This window comes from Triticum aestivum, chromosome 7B, assembly GCF_018294505.1.
Source record: "Triticum aestivum cultivar Chinese Spring chromosome 7B, IWGSC CS RefSeq v2.1, whole genome shotgun sequence".
Taxonomy (NCBI): Eukaryota; Viridiplantae; Streptophyta; class Magnoliopsida; order Poales; family Poaceae; genus Triticum; species Triticum aestivum.
The window spans coordinates 681520757-681535526 of NC_057813.1; the positions used below are offsets into that span (position 1 = coordinate 681520757).

Genomic DNA, 14770 nt, shown 5'->3' on the forward strand with positions numbered 1-14770 from the left:
TGCTAGAGAAATTGCAATGTTCTGGTGGCGCGAAATGACAATCATGCAATGTGTATAACAAGCAAAAGATTCAACCTAGCCAGCCTGCTTTGAGCACAAGAATCAAAAGAAGATTTAGCTTGTGATTGTGCTATTCGTTATGTGTTTGCTGAAAACTATTCATGCACTCAACTCATCATGTGATCTTTTGCATACTGTTTATCCAAGCTCTTTCTCGTAATTGTTTATGTGCTCAACTCATCATGTGAGCTTGTAAGCTTTTGTGTAGTTTATGTGATGTATGTATCTGACCTAGAGTAATTATACTTGGGATTGTGTATGTGATGTATGTCACCTCGTGGTACTCTATTAGAAACTACACGACTATAATAGTTTGTGGATGTTAGAATTGTGTCGAATATAGACTACGTAACTTCCTCGAAACCCTAATACCCCTTGGCGGCGATTAGGGTTCGGTGGACTCGACGGCGCCCGCGGATCTAATCGGCAGGGCGCACCGGCGATCTGCAACAGGATGGCTTCAGCGTCCGCGGGGAACGGACGGCGTGGTGGTGGCGCTCTATCCCCTCGCTCGGCTCGAGCACAGATGGAGGAAGCGCTTGGCAAATTGGACATCTCCGAGGAGGAAGCGACTCCCCTGGTGATTGACGACTCCGACGAGGGTGCTCCGCCTAAGTGGCTCCTGGCGGGCAAGGTGCTGTTCAGGAACCTGTTCCACATACAGGTCTGTCTTTTCGTCCTCTGGGAGAGAATATGTTTGCTGCTGAATTCGCGACTAAACGTGACCGAGACTGCGTCTGGGAGGGGTCTCCATGGCACATCAACAAGCACGCAGTAATCCTGGAGGAATTCGAGGATCATATGCAACCTTCAGAGTTGAAGTTTGACAAACTGCCAGTTTGGGCTCGGGTAGTTAATCTACCCTATAATCTGAGGAACGACATTAGAGGCTTGGCTATAGCCAGGCAGATCGACAAGACTGCCTTCATTGTTCAGATTGATCCAGTGGGAGGATTCTTACGTGCACGAGTCACCTTGGAAGTGCAAAAACCCTTACGTAGATGGATCTTAATCAACTCGGTGAAGAGAAAGAGCACGGATCGTTATGATATTGAATATGAGCAGATTCCACACTTTTGCTTCTCGTGTGGTCGTCTGGGTCATGCAGATCCCTTCTGTCCGACCCCCGGAACTAGGGATGAGAAGGGCGATCTTCCTTTCAACTCTTCCCTACGGGCACCGGAGGATCGCAGGAAGGCAAACTCCGGAGAGAACCCGACGAGGGATCGAAGCCAGTACCAGCCAAGCACGAAGGAATCCCAGTCGTCTAGCTCCCACCAGAAGGGTGGGCCGGAGGTGACCTCTCCCGTCAAAACCCCGGCGCCACAGAAACGCAAGGGCGGACCGCAGGCCGCCCCAGTCTATCGCAGAGTGGAGCATCAGCCGTTGGCTATCACAGAACACGGCGAGGATGCTGGCCACAGTATGGAGGGAAAGGATCTCTCCGACCCTACAGCTCATGGCAAAGAAATTCTGAATGACACCTTCCCTGAAAGGGAACCGAAGAAGAAGCGGCCCACCCCACCACCTTCTGAATCATCGGCAGCGGCTGTTAGTCAGCCCTGCCCAAGCCAATGAACGCCATGAGCTGGAACTGTCGAGGGCTTGGGAACCCTGGGACAGTTCGAGAGCTTCGCAAGCTTGTGAAGCAAGAAGGCCCCACCCTGCTTTTCGTCATGGTGACAAAGATCAGGGGAAAACGTGTGGAAGATTTGAAGTTCACATTAGGATTCTCCGGCTGTTTTGCCGTCGACAGCGACGGGTTGAGCGGAGGAATCGGTCTGTTTTGGTCAAAAGATGTTGAAGTTACTTTGGAGAATTTCAGTAAGTCTCATATTGATGTCATGGTCAGTCAAAATAAAAAGACCTGGCGTCTTACTGGCTTCTATGGAGAGCCACGAGTAGAGAATCGTCACCATAGTTGGCGGTTTCTCCGCACCCTTTTTGCTATCCCACATAGGGCATGGTTATGCCTGGGAGATTTCAACGAAACCCTATCTGCGGATGAGCATTTCAGCATACATGCAAGACCGGAGGCACAAATGCGTGCCTTCCGCGAGGCAATCTCCGATTGCGCGCTCCAAGACTTGGGGTGGCGAGGTGTCCCATTCACCTGGGATAATAGGCAGCAAGGGAATATGAATGTGAAAGCAAGGCTTGACAGGGCCTTTGCCAATGCCGAATTTTTGCAGCTGTTTGAGTTCTCAGATGTTAAACATATCAGCAGTGTTGAATCGGATCACTGTTTTTTGCTTACCGAGTGCCGAGCTACGGCAACGTCGGGTTGGTCCCGGGCGACCCGCTCCTTTCGCTATGAAAATGTTTGGCAAACACACACCGACTATGATGAGAAGGTGCGAGCGATGTGGCAGGCGGGAGCAGGTCAAGGAGGACTACAAGGCATTGTGGATGCCCTCTCTGTGGTCCAGCGCGAGTTGGGCACATGGGGGCAAAAGGAGTTTGGGAATATCGAGCGCCGAGTGCGTAAACTTCAGAAACGCCTCGAGCATCTCCGGACTGCTGCGGTAGGGCGAGGCCCCAACGATGAAGAGAAGGTTGTTGCCTCGCAATTACGGGAAGTTCTTCGGCAGGAGGAAATTTGGCTCAAACAAAGGTCTAGAGTGTTGTGGCTACACGCGGGTGACCGTAACACTAGCTATTTCCAGGCACAAGCTAGACAACGTAAGAGGATCAACCGCATAACTTCATTGGAACTGGCAGATGGCCACGTGAGCAGTGATCCAACCGAGGTAAAGGAGGAAATCACTAAGTTTTATCAAGCACTATACCAATCACAAGGCTACAGTCCGATGGAGGAGCTCTTGCAGTGCGTACAACCACGGGTCACCGAAGACATGAACCACACACTTGAACGGGAGTATACGGCGGCCGAGGTAAAACGAGCATTGTTTGATATGGCGCCTTCCAAAGCGCCAGGTGTCGACGGTTTCACAGCAGGTTTTTACCAGCGACACTGGGATGTCGTTGGGGAGGATATCACCACGGCTATCGTGAGTTTTCTGAATGGTGGAGAATTACCAGTGGGACTGAATGACACGGCAATTACTTTGATCCCCAAAGTTCATCACCCCCAGAAGATCTCACAATATAGGCCAATAGAGTTGTGTCCTGTATTGTATAAAATTGCTGTCAAGATAGTGGCCAATCGTTTTTGTCTTATCCTTGACGATGTCATCGGGGAGGAACAAAGTGCTTTTGTTCCAGGCCGCTTAATCACGGACAATGTTCTAGTGGCCTATGAGTGCATTCATGCCATCAGAAGGAGGAAGAAGGGCAAGAATTTCAGTTGTGCCATCAAACTAGATATGCTTAAAGCGTACGATCGAGTGGAATGGCATTATCTCGAGGCCATGTTGGTTAAACTGGGCTTCGGTGATCGTTTTACTGGCCTTATTATGAAGTTTGTTACATCGGTCAGATTTACCATCAAGGTTAATGGAGAGTTGCTACCATACTTCACTCCATCCAGAGGGCTCCGGCAAGGATGCCCAGTTTCTCCATATGTCTTCCTCATTTGCGCCCAAGGCCTCACTTCTATGCTCAATAACTTTGGCGGGGTACGCATTGATAGGGGGATTCGTGTGAGTATTCATGCTCCTTGGGTTAGTCACCTTTTATTCGCTGATGATAGTCTCATTTTCCTCAAAGCTAACACCCAAAGTGCAGATTGGCTCAATGAGATTCTACATATATATGCTACTTGCTCCGGTCAAGCAGTGAATCGGGACAAGAGCTCAATCTTCTTCAGTGGCAATGCAGAGCAGCCCCTTCGAGCGACCCTCAAGCAATTACTTGGTATCTCAGTTGAGGCATTCTCTGAACGGTATTTGGGACTGCCCACGGCCATTGGGAGAGTTACTAGCGGTACCTTCAACCACATTGGTGATCGTATCCGTAGCAAGATTGGTGGCTGGTCAGAACGCTATCTAGCGTGTGCGGGGCGGGAAGTGCTACTCAAATCTATTGCGCAAGCAATACCCACATACAGCATGTGCTGCTTTCAGTTGACCAAAAAAGTGTGCAAGACTATCACTTCACCTATGGCAAAGTACTGGTGGGGTAGTTCTCTGGACAAGCGATCCCTACACTGGCTCTCTTGGGACAAATTGACACATCCGAAGATCAAGGGAGGCATGGGGTTTTGGGATCCTCAGGTGTTCAACCTGGCCATGCTCGGCAAGCAAGGCTGGCGGCTCCTTACAAACCCTGGCTCCCTCTGTGCCCGGGTTTTGAAAGGTAAATATTACCCTCATACGAGTTTTCTCCAAGCAACGATCCCTAAAGGTGCTTCTGCGACCTGGAGAGCGGTTATTGCAGGCAGAAAAGCTCTGGAAGCTGGGCTAATTCATTGGATCGGTGACGGTTCCTCCATGTCGATTTGGAACGATCCTTGGATTCCCAATACAATGACTATGAAACCTGTCGGTCGTCTCGGAGCCGCCCCGCTCGAGCACGTATCGGAATTGATCGACGAGTATACAGGCAACTGGAACGTCAATCTCGTTCGCCAAACTTTTCTCCTACCAGATGTTGAGGCCATTTTGAACATCCCTTTGAACAGATCGGGAGGAGAAGATACTTTGGCGTGGGCACTTGAAAAGTCAGGCAACTATACTATCAAATCAGCGTATCGATCTCTTATGACTCGCAACGAGAGGAGCTCTCTAGAGGAAGGGACGATTACGGATACTTCATCCGCAAATAAACAGTTGTGGTCTGCACTTTGGAAATTACATGTGGTGCCGAAAGTTAGGGTTTTTTGGTGGAGAGTTCTCCGTGGCATCTTGCCAGACTACTTGACCTTGAAGCATCGACATATCAAATCACTCGGACGCTGTGACATTTGTCCAGCAAAGGATGAAGACTTGATGCATGCGCTCATCTCATGTGCGCATGCGAAGCAGTTTTGCATTGCGGCCAAGGAGCGTTTTGATCTTCATCTACCCCGGCTGCATCCATTAACATGGGCGCGTGATATTGTGTTGGACCATATGTTCACAGATGATACAAGATGCAAGATTGTCACAATCATGCATGCCATATGGACATCGAGAAACAAGTGGACTCACGAGAAAGCTGGATACGAACCCGTCCAGACTCTCAAGTGGATCCATGAAACTCTTTCCATACTAGAGTTACCTGCTCGTCGCACAAGGGTGCAGGCGGGACAGGGCTGGCGACCCCCCGACGCGGGGTGGATTACCATCAACACCGATGGTTCGGTTTTCCCGGATGCACTAGCGGGCGGAGCTGGTGGTGTTGCCCGGTCCCATTTATCTTTCATTGGGGCTTGGTGCAAGCCGCTTAATGGCATTTCAGATCCATTCATCGCTGAACTGCTAGCCTTTCGGGAGGGTGTGATCTTTGCTCAGCTACGCGGGATGTCACATGTGATCATGGAGGTCGATAGCATGGAGCTGGTCACCCAATGGAGCTTGCGCGGCAACTCTCGCTCGGTTGCAGCGCCTATCTTACGAGAACTAGATGACATAATCCTCAGTTTTATCTCTTTTTTGGTTCGCCATGTTAGTAGGGAGTCAAATAGCCCGGCTCATACTTGTGCACAACATGCCTGCTCCATCGAGAGCACGGAGTGCTGGCTGGACCAGAGTCCCGATTTCCTTCTTGTTAGCCTAAAGGCAGATTGTAACCAAATGATTTTGAAATAAAGTCCTAGTTTCGATGCAAAAAAAATAATAGTTTGTGGATGTCACATGATGAATTATGTGCAGATGCTGAAGAATTTGTAGTCATGTTGTCATGGTACTACATGAGTTATGTGCATATATGTATTGTTTAGAGTTTATATGGTATCAAAATACATGAGAGGTTTTATCACATAATGAATTTTTTTTTGAAGTTTGAGTGCCTAAAAGGGATGAATTTTCTTTTTAGGGCCGAAAAAGGAAGCAAATTTTAGGAAGAGCCAAACAATGAATTCTCTCTACAACAATCCCTAAACTTTTATTTTATACAAGACTTATATATTTTTAAAACTGATTTTCATCATACGCAAACTTAGCGAGTTTACTTATATATTATTTACTTTACATAGTAACCGACATAATAATATTGTTAAATATAGTGTGCATCAGTACAAAACATGCTTCTACAAAATTTAAATCTATATTGTAACAAAAGTTTTGTTTATATTGTTTTATTTTCAATTGCATAAGTTATATAGTGTTTACATATATATTTATATGTGTATCGGGTAGAGATCCCTAAAGGGTTCAATCTAACAAATATCTTAATTTTTTTTCTAGTATGTTAGGTAAAGGGTCGCGCTAACTGCCACACGTGTGGCAGGAAGCGAGACGCACCACACGTTTCTAATGTAAACAGATTGCCATGTCATCGCATGCATGCATGCAGGAATCTTTTTGAATTTTCAGTTTTTAAAATGTTTTATCTCTTAAACGAAAAATCCGATTGAAAATCCGTTTTCACCATTAAATCCCTCGCGATGAGATCTTCGAAACTAGATCCCATGTTGATATGTATTGATGAATTTTTTTTTGGATTAAAAGTTGCCATGTCTATTGCATATGAATTGCCATGATGTTTACACTGAAGTTGCCATGATATGTTTCAACTATTTTCTTCTACATTTAAAAGTAAATTTTGACATTTATAAAACAGGAAATTAAGAAACTAGACTTGCCATGAACCATAAACTAAAATTGCCATGATACATGCACGTAAAATTGCCATGGTTCATACAAAAAATAATTTTTATGGTCAAAGTACTGGAGTTGCCATCATCAAAATACTAAAATTGCCATGATCTACAAACTAAAATTGCCACATGGCAACTTTAATTTAAGCTTTATGGCAACTGCAGTGTAAACATCATGGCAACTTATGGCAAAAAAAAAAAATTCGTCGAAACATATCAACATGGGATCTAGTTTTGAAGATCTCGTCGAGACGGATTTAATGGTGAAAACGGATTTTTAGTTCGCTTTTTTATTTAGGAGATACAACATTTTTAAGCCGAAAACCAAAAAAAATTCTGCTGATGTCATCTATTCATACGTGGCCAAATGAGTGGTGATGGAGGCGTGTGGGCGATGTGCAAACGCCCACACGTGTGGGCGTTAACATTTCCGTAGGTAAATATATTTATAGAATATTCTTGAGTACAAATTATTGAACCGTTGGAAACTATGGTTTTTCCAAAAATAAGTTCAGTCATAAGTAGAAGCATGTGCAAGCTACTAAAATATACTAGGAAAAAAGGAAAATAAAATAGTAAAAATAAAAGGAAAATTGAAATAAACAAATCTCATAATCATTCAATTTAAAAAATTAAACCAAATACCACAAAATCATCAGAAAATCACAGCAAAACAAATCTTTGGAAAACACACACAAAAACTAGAAAAAACTAATAGTTGTTGAGCTAGGGTGGCCCACTAGGAAACCCATTACAAGTGACATGGCCCTGGTTGCATGCATAGTCACCTTAGTCATGGGCCATTCAATGTTAACGCCGCCATAGTTTGTTCTAGTGGGCCACAAGGATTTTATGGATCACACTACTATGATACCGAAAAATTCTGAACAACCAAATCATATCACTAACGTGCTTCTAGCTGGTTAGTGCCTTTGGGTGAGTGCTGGTAATTTAATGACTGACGGGCCAGCTGACCCATCTGTGATGACAATTAACAAAGATGGACGAGTCAGACAGTGATGACTCTGATAAGGGGTTGCATGAACTTCTTTACACACCGGGCTTTGCTCATGGCCAGTCAGTGATGACAATCGTTTGTTAATGCAAAATAGGGCTAACTGCTGGCTAGCAGTGCAAGCCCATTTTGCACTACAACACAAAGTTATGTTCATGCACAATATATAAGCACAAATCTACATTACATGTCCTACATACATTGTCATACATAAATTTTCCATGAACATATTAAACTAAATAGACTTTGGATGCCATGATCCAATGGGGATAATAATCTTGTTGTTGAAGAATCAATGACGGTGTTGAAGTACACTCTCTTGAGTCCTTGAACTCATCGGAAAATACCCTTAACTTCACCCACTCAGATATCACTTCCTTCCTTTTTTGTAGTCCACCTAAAATAGATCGACATCGCCAATGTGTTATTTTAGTGGCACTACACAAAATAGTCCTACATAAAGAGTGATTTATGTGGTACACTAAAATGTCACGACAACAACGAAGTGTGTTTGTCCCCTATATATAATAAACAACATTACATCTTACAAACTTAATATCATACATATATGGGAATAACTAACTTAATAGCCAACGAAAAGTGGCATGCATACACATGGTGTGGAATGTATACTGCTACAGCAAACTATTATGACATACTACTATAGCAAACCTCATAACATGGGAAGCTAGGTAGTAAGACATAGTACTTAATTAGATTAAAACTTTGAGTATAAGTTGCTCGAACATGAATCATAAAATCCAAGCAAACTATTATAGCAAATAGTCCTAACATAGTACTATGACAAACTCGTATCACATAGCACATAATTAGATCAAAACTTTAAGTACAAGTAGCTAGAATATGGATCCTAATATCCTAATAAACTACTATAACAAACTACCCTTAACTAGTAATATAGCAAGTTCCTAACACATAGCACTTACATTAGATCTTAAACTATGATTGGTAGAAAGAGAAGGAGCTCACCATCATGGGCACTGTCGCGGCCGAAGATGTTGGCATAAAATCCGGGAATACGACCTCGCGCGATCCTAAAGGTGCCTGAAGTGGACGCCTCTACCGTCCCAAGACAAGCTCGCCTTTCAGCGAGGGCACGCCGGAAGAGGAGAGGGCAGTTGCTGCTTCCCCCATCGTGTTCGCATCGCCCTTACCGATACCAAGCTACTTGTTGTATAGGCAAGAACCATTTTCCCTCTCTGTTGATCCAAACCATGCGTGTGTGCTTGATTCAAACCATGTTATAAGACAAACTGCACGCATCATATATTGTGCATGGATGATTTATGTGTTATATATGCCATCAATCATGTAAGCAGAAATTTATTTCCTAAAAAAACTGCGCATTGATTTATTTGTTGGAGTTTTCTCAGGTTGGAGGTTTATGTGTTTAAGGTTTCTTAGGATGTTAACTTCCCATTGAACATATGTTGGTTATATTTAAATTTACGTGCGCTTGTGTTGGTCTATTGGAGAATTGCCCGCTGCTTTGAATTGTTAAACATGTGTTTTTGTTCTAGACTTATCTGATGTGTGTCGGCCGTTGAGTTGAGGCTATATGCGATGTTGGTCACCTGAGTTCGGTGCCATGCTTAATTACTCTAGGCATGTTTAAGTGTGTTCCGGTATGGTTTGTTGTTTGTTTCAAGAAAAAAGGAGAGGGGGGAGGGGGGGGGGGGGGGGGGGGGGAGTTGTGAGTTTCCAGTGTTTGCATGTCAAGAAAACGTGCGACTGAATGTGTACCTCATGAAAGTTTCCAGTGCAGACCGTAGTGTGGAGGCTACTACTTATTTGGAGCCAGTATGGAGGAGCTGGTGGGCTGCCGCTAGACAACGACAATGTTGCATGGTCGAGCTGTAACTGTCAGCAGGTGATGTTCGAAGGCGATGTTGGTGATCCAACATGGTGGTCTTCATTGGTGACACGTCCTGACTAGGTCACCAGAGAAGAGAGAGTCAGTGCATGGTCATGGATGTCGGTGAGATCGACATCAAACCTTGACATGTCGTGTAGTAGCATGGACATCTTTCTCTCGTGTTTTCTTTAGCGAGTCTTCGGGTTTGGTTCATCTCGCAGCGAGGCACCACAATGTCCCCGTCTATGAATAATGTTCTCCCCGCGCATGCATTGATATGTTCATCAATGGCGGAGATGACGGAGTCCTGGACTAGAGGGTACTCACAACGTCGTCTTCTGACCAGGTGGGTCGGGCCGAGGACCCTTGGTGGTTGACTAATGGGCCACTTGAAGAAGCCCATGACGCATACAAGAAAGATTTCACAAGACTTGGCACACAAGATGGGAGGACTCCTCTCAATCCTAGGCCTCTCGTGCATTATATAAGCCGTGGTCAGGCTAGCGGATAGATCATATTATAGATCATTGAATCATACACAACAATCTCGTGGTAGATACCTGTACTTTGTACTATGCCCCATATCAATACAATAAAAAGCAGGATCCATGTGGAGCTGTTTTCCAGCGTGTCATCTGGTCGGTTAAAGTTGGTGGATCCATCTGGATTCGACCGACGTTCCTAGTCTTCGGGGTTTCTAAAGAATCTCATACGCGTTTTGTTCCCCGGGGCAGCAACTTGCTTTGCAGATCGTGACCGCCTATGTCCCTTGTTCCGCATTGACGACTTCCTAACCGCTACTTCTACAACTTTTTGGATTTAAAAAAGTTTGCTCCGCCAAGGCCGCTGGTGGATTAATGAGGAAGAAAACTTGAGCCGCCAAGAATTTGAACGTACTTCTTATCTCTCTCTATGGCTGTGGTTGTAAGGACCTTAGCTAATTAAGATATAGCTTTGGGCCCTTTAACAAAAAATAGATTTCTTTTGTAGACATGAACATTTTGAAGTACTATTATATTTTCAGTACATACTAGTCAATGATAGTTTGACAATGACACAAAACAGTTTTGTGTGTATATGTAAAAAGCTCACGAGCAGTGTGAACCATTTATGTAATGAACATGAACAATGTGTTCTTAAACTACGTGAACAAAAGTATTTAACAATATTTTTTTTCCATTGATACTGAGACTTGATTTTACATAATATTTACAACTTCCAAAAAAATATGCATAAACGCACTTTTTTCATATATGATGTATTTAAGAGAGTTTTTGCCGGTGATTTATTTAAGAGATTTTAACCATATTTGTTTTTCTCTAAAAACACAAAAAAGATTTTTGAAAAATAACCTACACATTAACGGGCCGGGCTAGTAGCTCCCCTCATTTATAGACTTTATTATAATATGTGGTTTCTGTTTTTGTTGACAGCAAAGGTCAAATCAAGTCTCCCCGACCGACCCCCGTGTCGGTCAGCCGCACAAGCTGGAGGGGAAAGAGGAACCGGAGAACAACTAAACCCGTCCCCTCCCGTGCTGCTCGCTCGCGTGTCCCGCAAACAAAATCCCGGCGACTTGCACGCCGCCTTCCTGTTCGTTCTAGGGTTTCAGCCTGCACCGGCGCCCGGCGACTCCCCCTCGATCCGCGAGCTCCGCTCCTCCCTGCTTGAGGTATACTGTCACCCCTTTCATGTCCCGCTCTTCGTATATCTCTCCCGGCGTTGGTGATGGGATTAATCATCTTCCTGTTTACCCACCAATCTAACTAATATTCTTCAGTTTACCCATCATTCTATAATTATTTCCTTTCAGCAATGGCAACGCACGCAGATCCACGTCTTTACCCTACAGTGGAAGTGGTAGGGCTTCTCCCTCCATAAAAAACAAGCTGGCTATTTACTCGCAAAACAAGTACTCCCCCGTTTCAAAATATATGACCCAACTTTGTAGTCATCTATTTTCAAACAGAGGGAGTATTAATTAGCTTCGACTGACTTCTTTTTCTTGTATAGATTTGCGCCGTATTTGTTGATCAATACTATCATGTTCTACATGAGACACCAAACCAGGCGTACAAATTTTATCATGACAGGAGCACGATTGGCCGGGCACGTTCTGATGGAGTCGTGGAATACGTAACAACACTGCCCGTAAGTTCCTCTATACAAATATTAGTTTTCTCTTGCTACAAACTGGAGTATCAATCTTTGTACGAAAATATTCGCAGAAAGAACTTCATATGAAAATCCTATTATTATGTAACACTTTTATGTATATAATACTATGTTCTTACTAGTTAATTTAGATTGGTAACCACTCCCTTGATTTTAGCTACCGGCCACCAAGAGTGACTTGTGGATAAACTTTTGGTAGAATTTGTACGTGCACGTAGTATTGCTCACTTTTCTATACTTAGGTTAATTATTCCTAATTAATTCTACGCCTTGTGTGTTTGAACAACAGGAGATCAACAAAACATTAATATCTATGGACTTCGGCAAATACTTGATGGAGATAGAGACAGCAGATGCAATGTCATCTCATAATGGTGGTATGCTCATTGTTGTCACTGGATCGTTAACCATGGTTGATGACGTTTGCCAAAACTTTACGCAGTCGTTCTTCCTTGCACCACAAGAAGGTGGTGGCTATTTTGTCCTCAATGACATATTTAGGATTATGTATAAAACTTCACGACTTGCCATAACTCAATCCGATAGTCAAGAAAATGAGATCAAGAGTAACGTGGGATCTATTCTTGAATCGAGAGAGGCAGAGTGCATGAAGGACGATGTAACAGTGGAGAATAAGCTTGCAGACTTGGAAGTTCTAAACCCCTCTGCTGGCACAACATATGAAAATTATGATTACACCGAGCCACTTGTGGAAGTGACCAGAGAGGATCTAGAAGGAATTCATGATGCTTTTCCTCCTCCACCTCAACCTCGAAAGGATGCTACTAGCAGCTCTTACGCATCAATTGTGACTTCCCTGTTTTCCCGTCTACGTAATGTGAGGGGTTAAGGTCGACCGAGGATGTCTTAGGACCAGGAAAGGCCCTAACTTATAGAAAGGTGGCATTGCTCTTACCCAAGAAGGAACTGTGTCCAACTTAAGGCAGCTCGCTTTGCTCAGTATTATGTCTTACTATCATAGTGCTGACATATACTATTGTAGTTACTACATTCACATTGCATACAATCATACATTATTATCATTTTCTTTATTTATTTGTGGAATCCCAATACAAGATTGTGGATATGATATATTTTTTCATTTGATGTTCTATGATAATGTATGATCATACAAAAATGCTAAAGTTGTGAGCATGGGGGTCTACGCATGGGGCCGCAGGACAAACCTCCACTTTGATTTTGATTTAGCCGCCTCCCTCCCCATGACGGTCATTTCAACCTAACCACCATTAGATTTTCATGCCTTCTGTAAGATAGATTTGGTAAATTAGCATTACTCACCATAATATGGTACTCCCTTCGATCCGAATTAATATGCAACCTATGTTCATTTATATTGTACTAGCACAGTGCCCGTGCGTTGCGGGAAAAGCAAATCCATTTGTGTTGCCATGCACCCTCTTCACCGCTGTCGCCATGGTGGTCACGTGTCTAGCTATTCGTGATGAACGTGGTCAATCGCAAGGTAACAAGCGTGATCTTATATTATGGACGGAGGGAGTACTTTGTATGCCCTACATCACAGAGGAAAATGTTATCGACCTTGAAAATTCACCAAGAGAATCTGATAGACCACAATGGCATTATCAATCTAGAATGAATTGGAGATGCTCGTGCAACCATCTTGGAAATGGGTATCAAATAATTGAGATTTAAAAGAATCATTTAAATCAATGTCGTAATTAAGATATTGCTAAGGCCCTTCCTAGTGCTCCACCGTGAACATGTGCTAAGAATGCCACATAAGCGAAAATATGACATGACACAACAATTATGGAGGAGAGAGAGCACCTTGGTGACCCAAGGAAGAACCAATGACAAGTGCGTGAACCTAGGCAAACCAATTAAATAGAACAACCTGACCAATGCAAGAAAGACTTTCGGTGCTAACTCATTAAATAAAGTGAGTTTAGAAACAACAAGTTAGCATTGCGGAGTCAAGTTTTGCTAAGCTATTTAATGCACTTAGCACCTCATCTAAGCACCTTTGCATTGGTAGAGGCCTAAGAGGTTAGAGCATCTCCAGCCGTTCGGCCGCCCAGGACGCCGAAAAAGCGTCGTCTGAGGCCGAAACGGCATTTCATTTAGGCGTGAGGGCGATTGTGTTCCCAGACGCCGCCACCAGGTCGTCCCCAAATCAGCGCAAGCATGACACAAACTCAGTGATTTGATTCAAATTTGTACAAAACACGGCACAAACTCGGCGATTTCATTCAAATTTGTAAGAAAAAACAGAGAACAACTACGCCGGGGGCACCTGGACGCCGCCGGCGCTCAAGCTCCACGAGCCCAGCACCCGCATGTCTGGGGGCACAGGGTAGTCGGCCTCGTAGAGGAGGCGTGCCTCGTCTTCGCAGGTGGCGTCGGCCGAAAACGTTCGCTGTCGCGACGTCGCCTGGGTGCCGCTCGGCCATTGACCGTCGTCGGTGGAAGAGGGGCGAGTGGCTTCTATGACGAGACGAGGCGAGAGGAGGAGGCGAGTTGTGGCGACTATGGCGTTCACCGGCAGGGAGGTCGGCTTTTATAGCCGAAGCGGGGCGGTGGGAAAGCAGCCTGCCGGGTGCCGCGTGGCGGGAGCAGGCGGGACACGCGTCGCGGCGCCTTCACTGCACCGCCCGTGAGGCATCAATGGAAAGCTGATCGGCGCTGCAGCGCGACAGCCTTGGCATTGATTCTCGCGGGAACCGAGGTGATTAGGACGACGAAGCGGCGTGTCGCTAACTCGGTGGGCCCAATCCTGTTCATGCCAAATTAAGTTCCCCGGCGCGCCCCAGCGCACCATGTTCGTCCTGGGTCCACTGGCGCCAGTTTCGGGCCTAACCAGCGAAAAATGGGCTCCTAGGGGCGCGACTGGGCGCCGCTAAAAAACGGCCTTGAGGGAGGGGCTATTGCGGGTGCGGCAGGAGATGCTCTTACAAGGAAC

At 44.9% G+C, this 14770-nt stretch overlaps 1 protein-coding gene across 1 annotated transcript; it reads left to right on the forward strand.

The window, feature by feature from the left end:
* Positions 1 to 11119: 11119 nt before the first annotated feature.
* Positions 11120 to 12850, forward strand: LOC123162437 (nuclear transport factor 2-like). The gene is made up of 4 exons (XM_044580215.1): positions 11120 to 11323; positions 11465 to 11511; positions 11665 to 11802; positions 12116 to 12850. Exons 2-4 carry the CDS (start codon positions 11467 to 11469, stop codon positions 12674 to 12676), a joined length of 744 nt encoding a protein of 247 aa, XP_044436150.1. The 5' UTR covers positions 11120 to 11323; positions 11465 to 11466; the 3' UTR covers positions 12677 to 12850.
* The last annotated feature ends 1920 nt before the right edge of the window (positions 12851 to 14770 follow it).

Bases quoted from the DNA above. Each gene is read 5' to 3' on its own strand.
- LOC123162437 (XM_044580215.1), top strand. From the start codon at position 11,467: ATGGCAACGCACGCAGATCCACGTCTTTACCCTACAGTGGAAGTG. The intron at 11,512-11,664 runs GTAGGGCTTCTC...TTTCTTGTATAG, and splicing joins TTTACCCTACAGTGGAAGTG to ATTTGCGCCGTATTTGTTGA. The intron at 11,803-12,115 runs GTAAGTTCCTCT...TTTGAACAACAG, and splicing joins AATACGTAACAACACTGCCC to GAGATCAACAAAACATTAAT.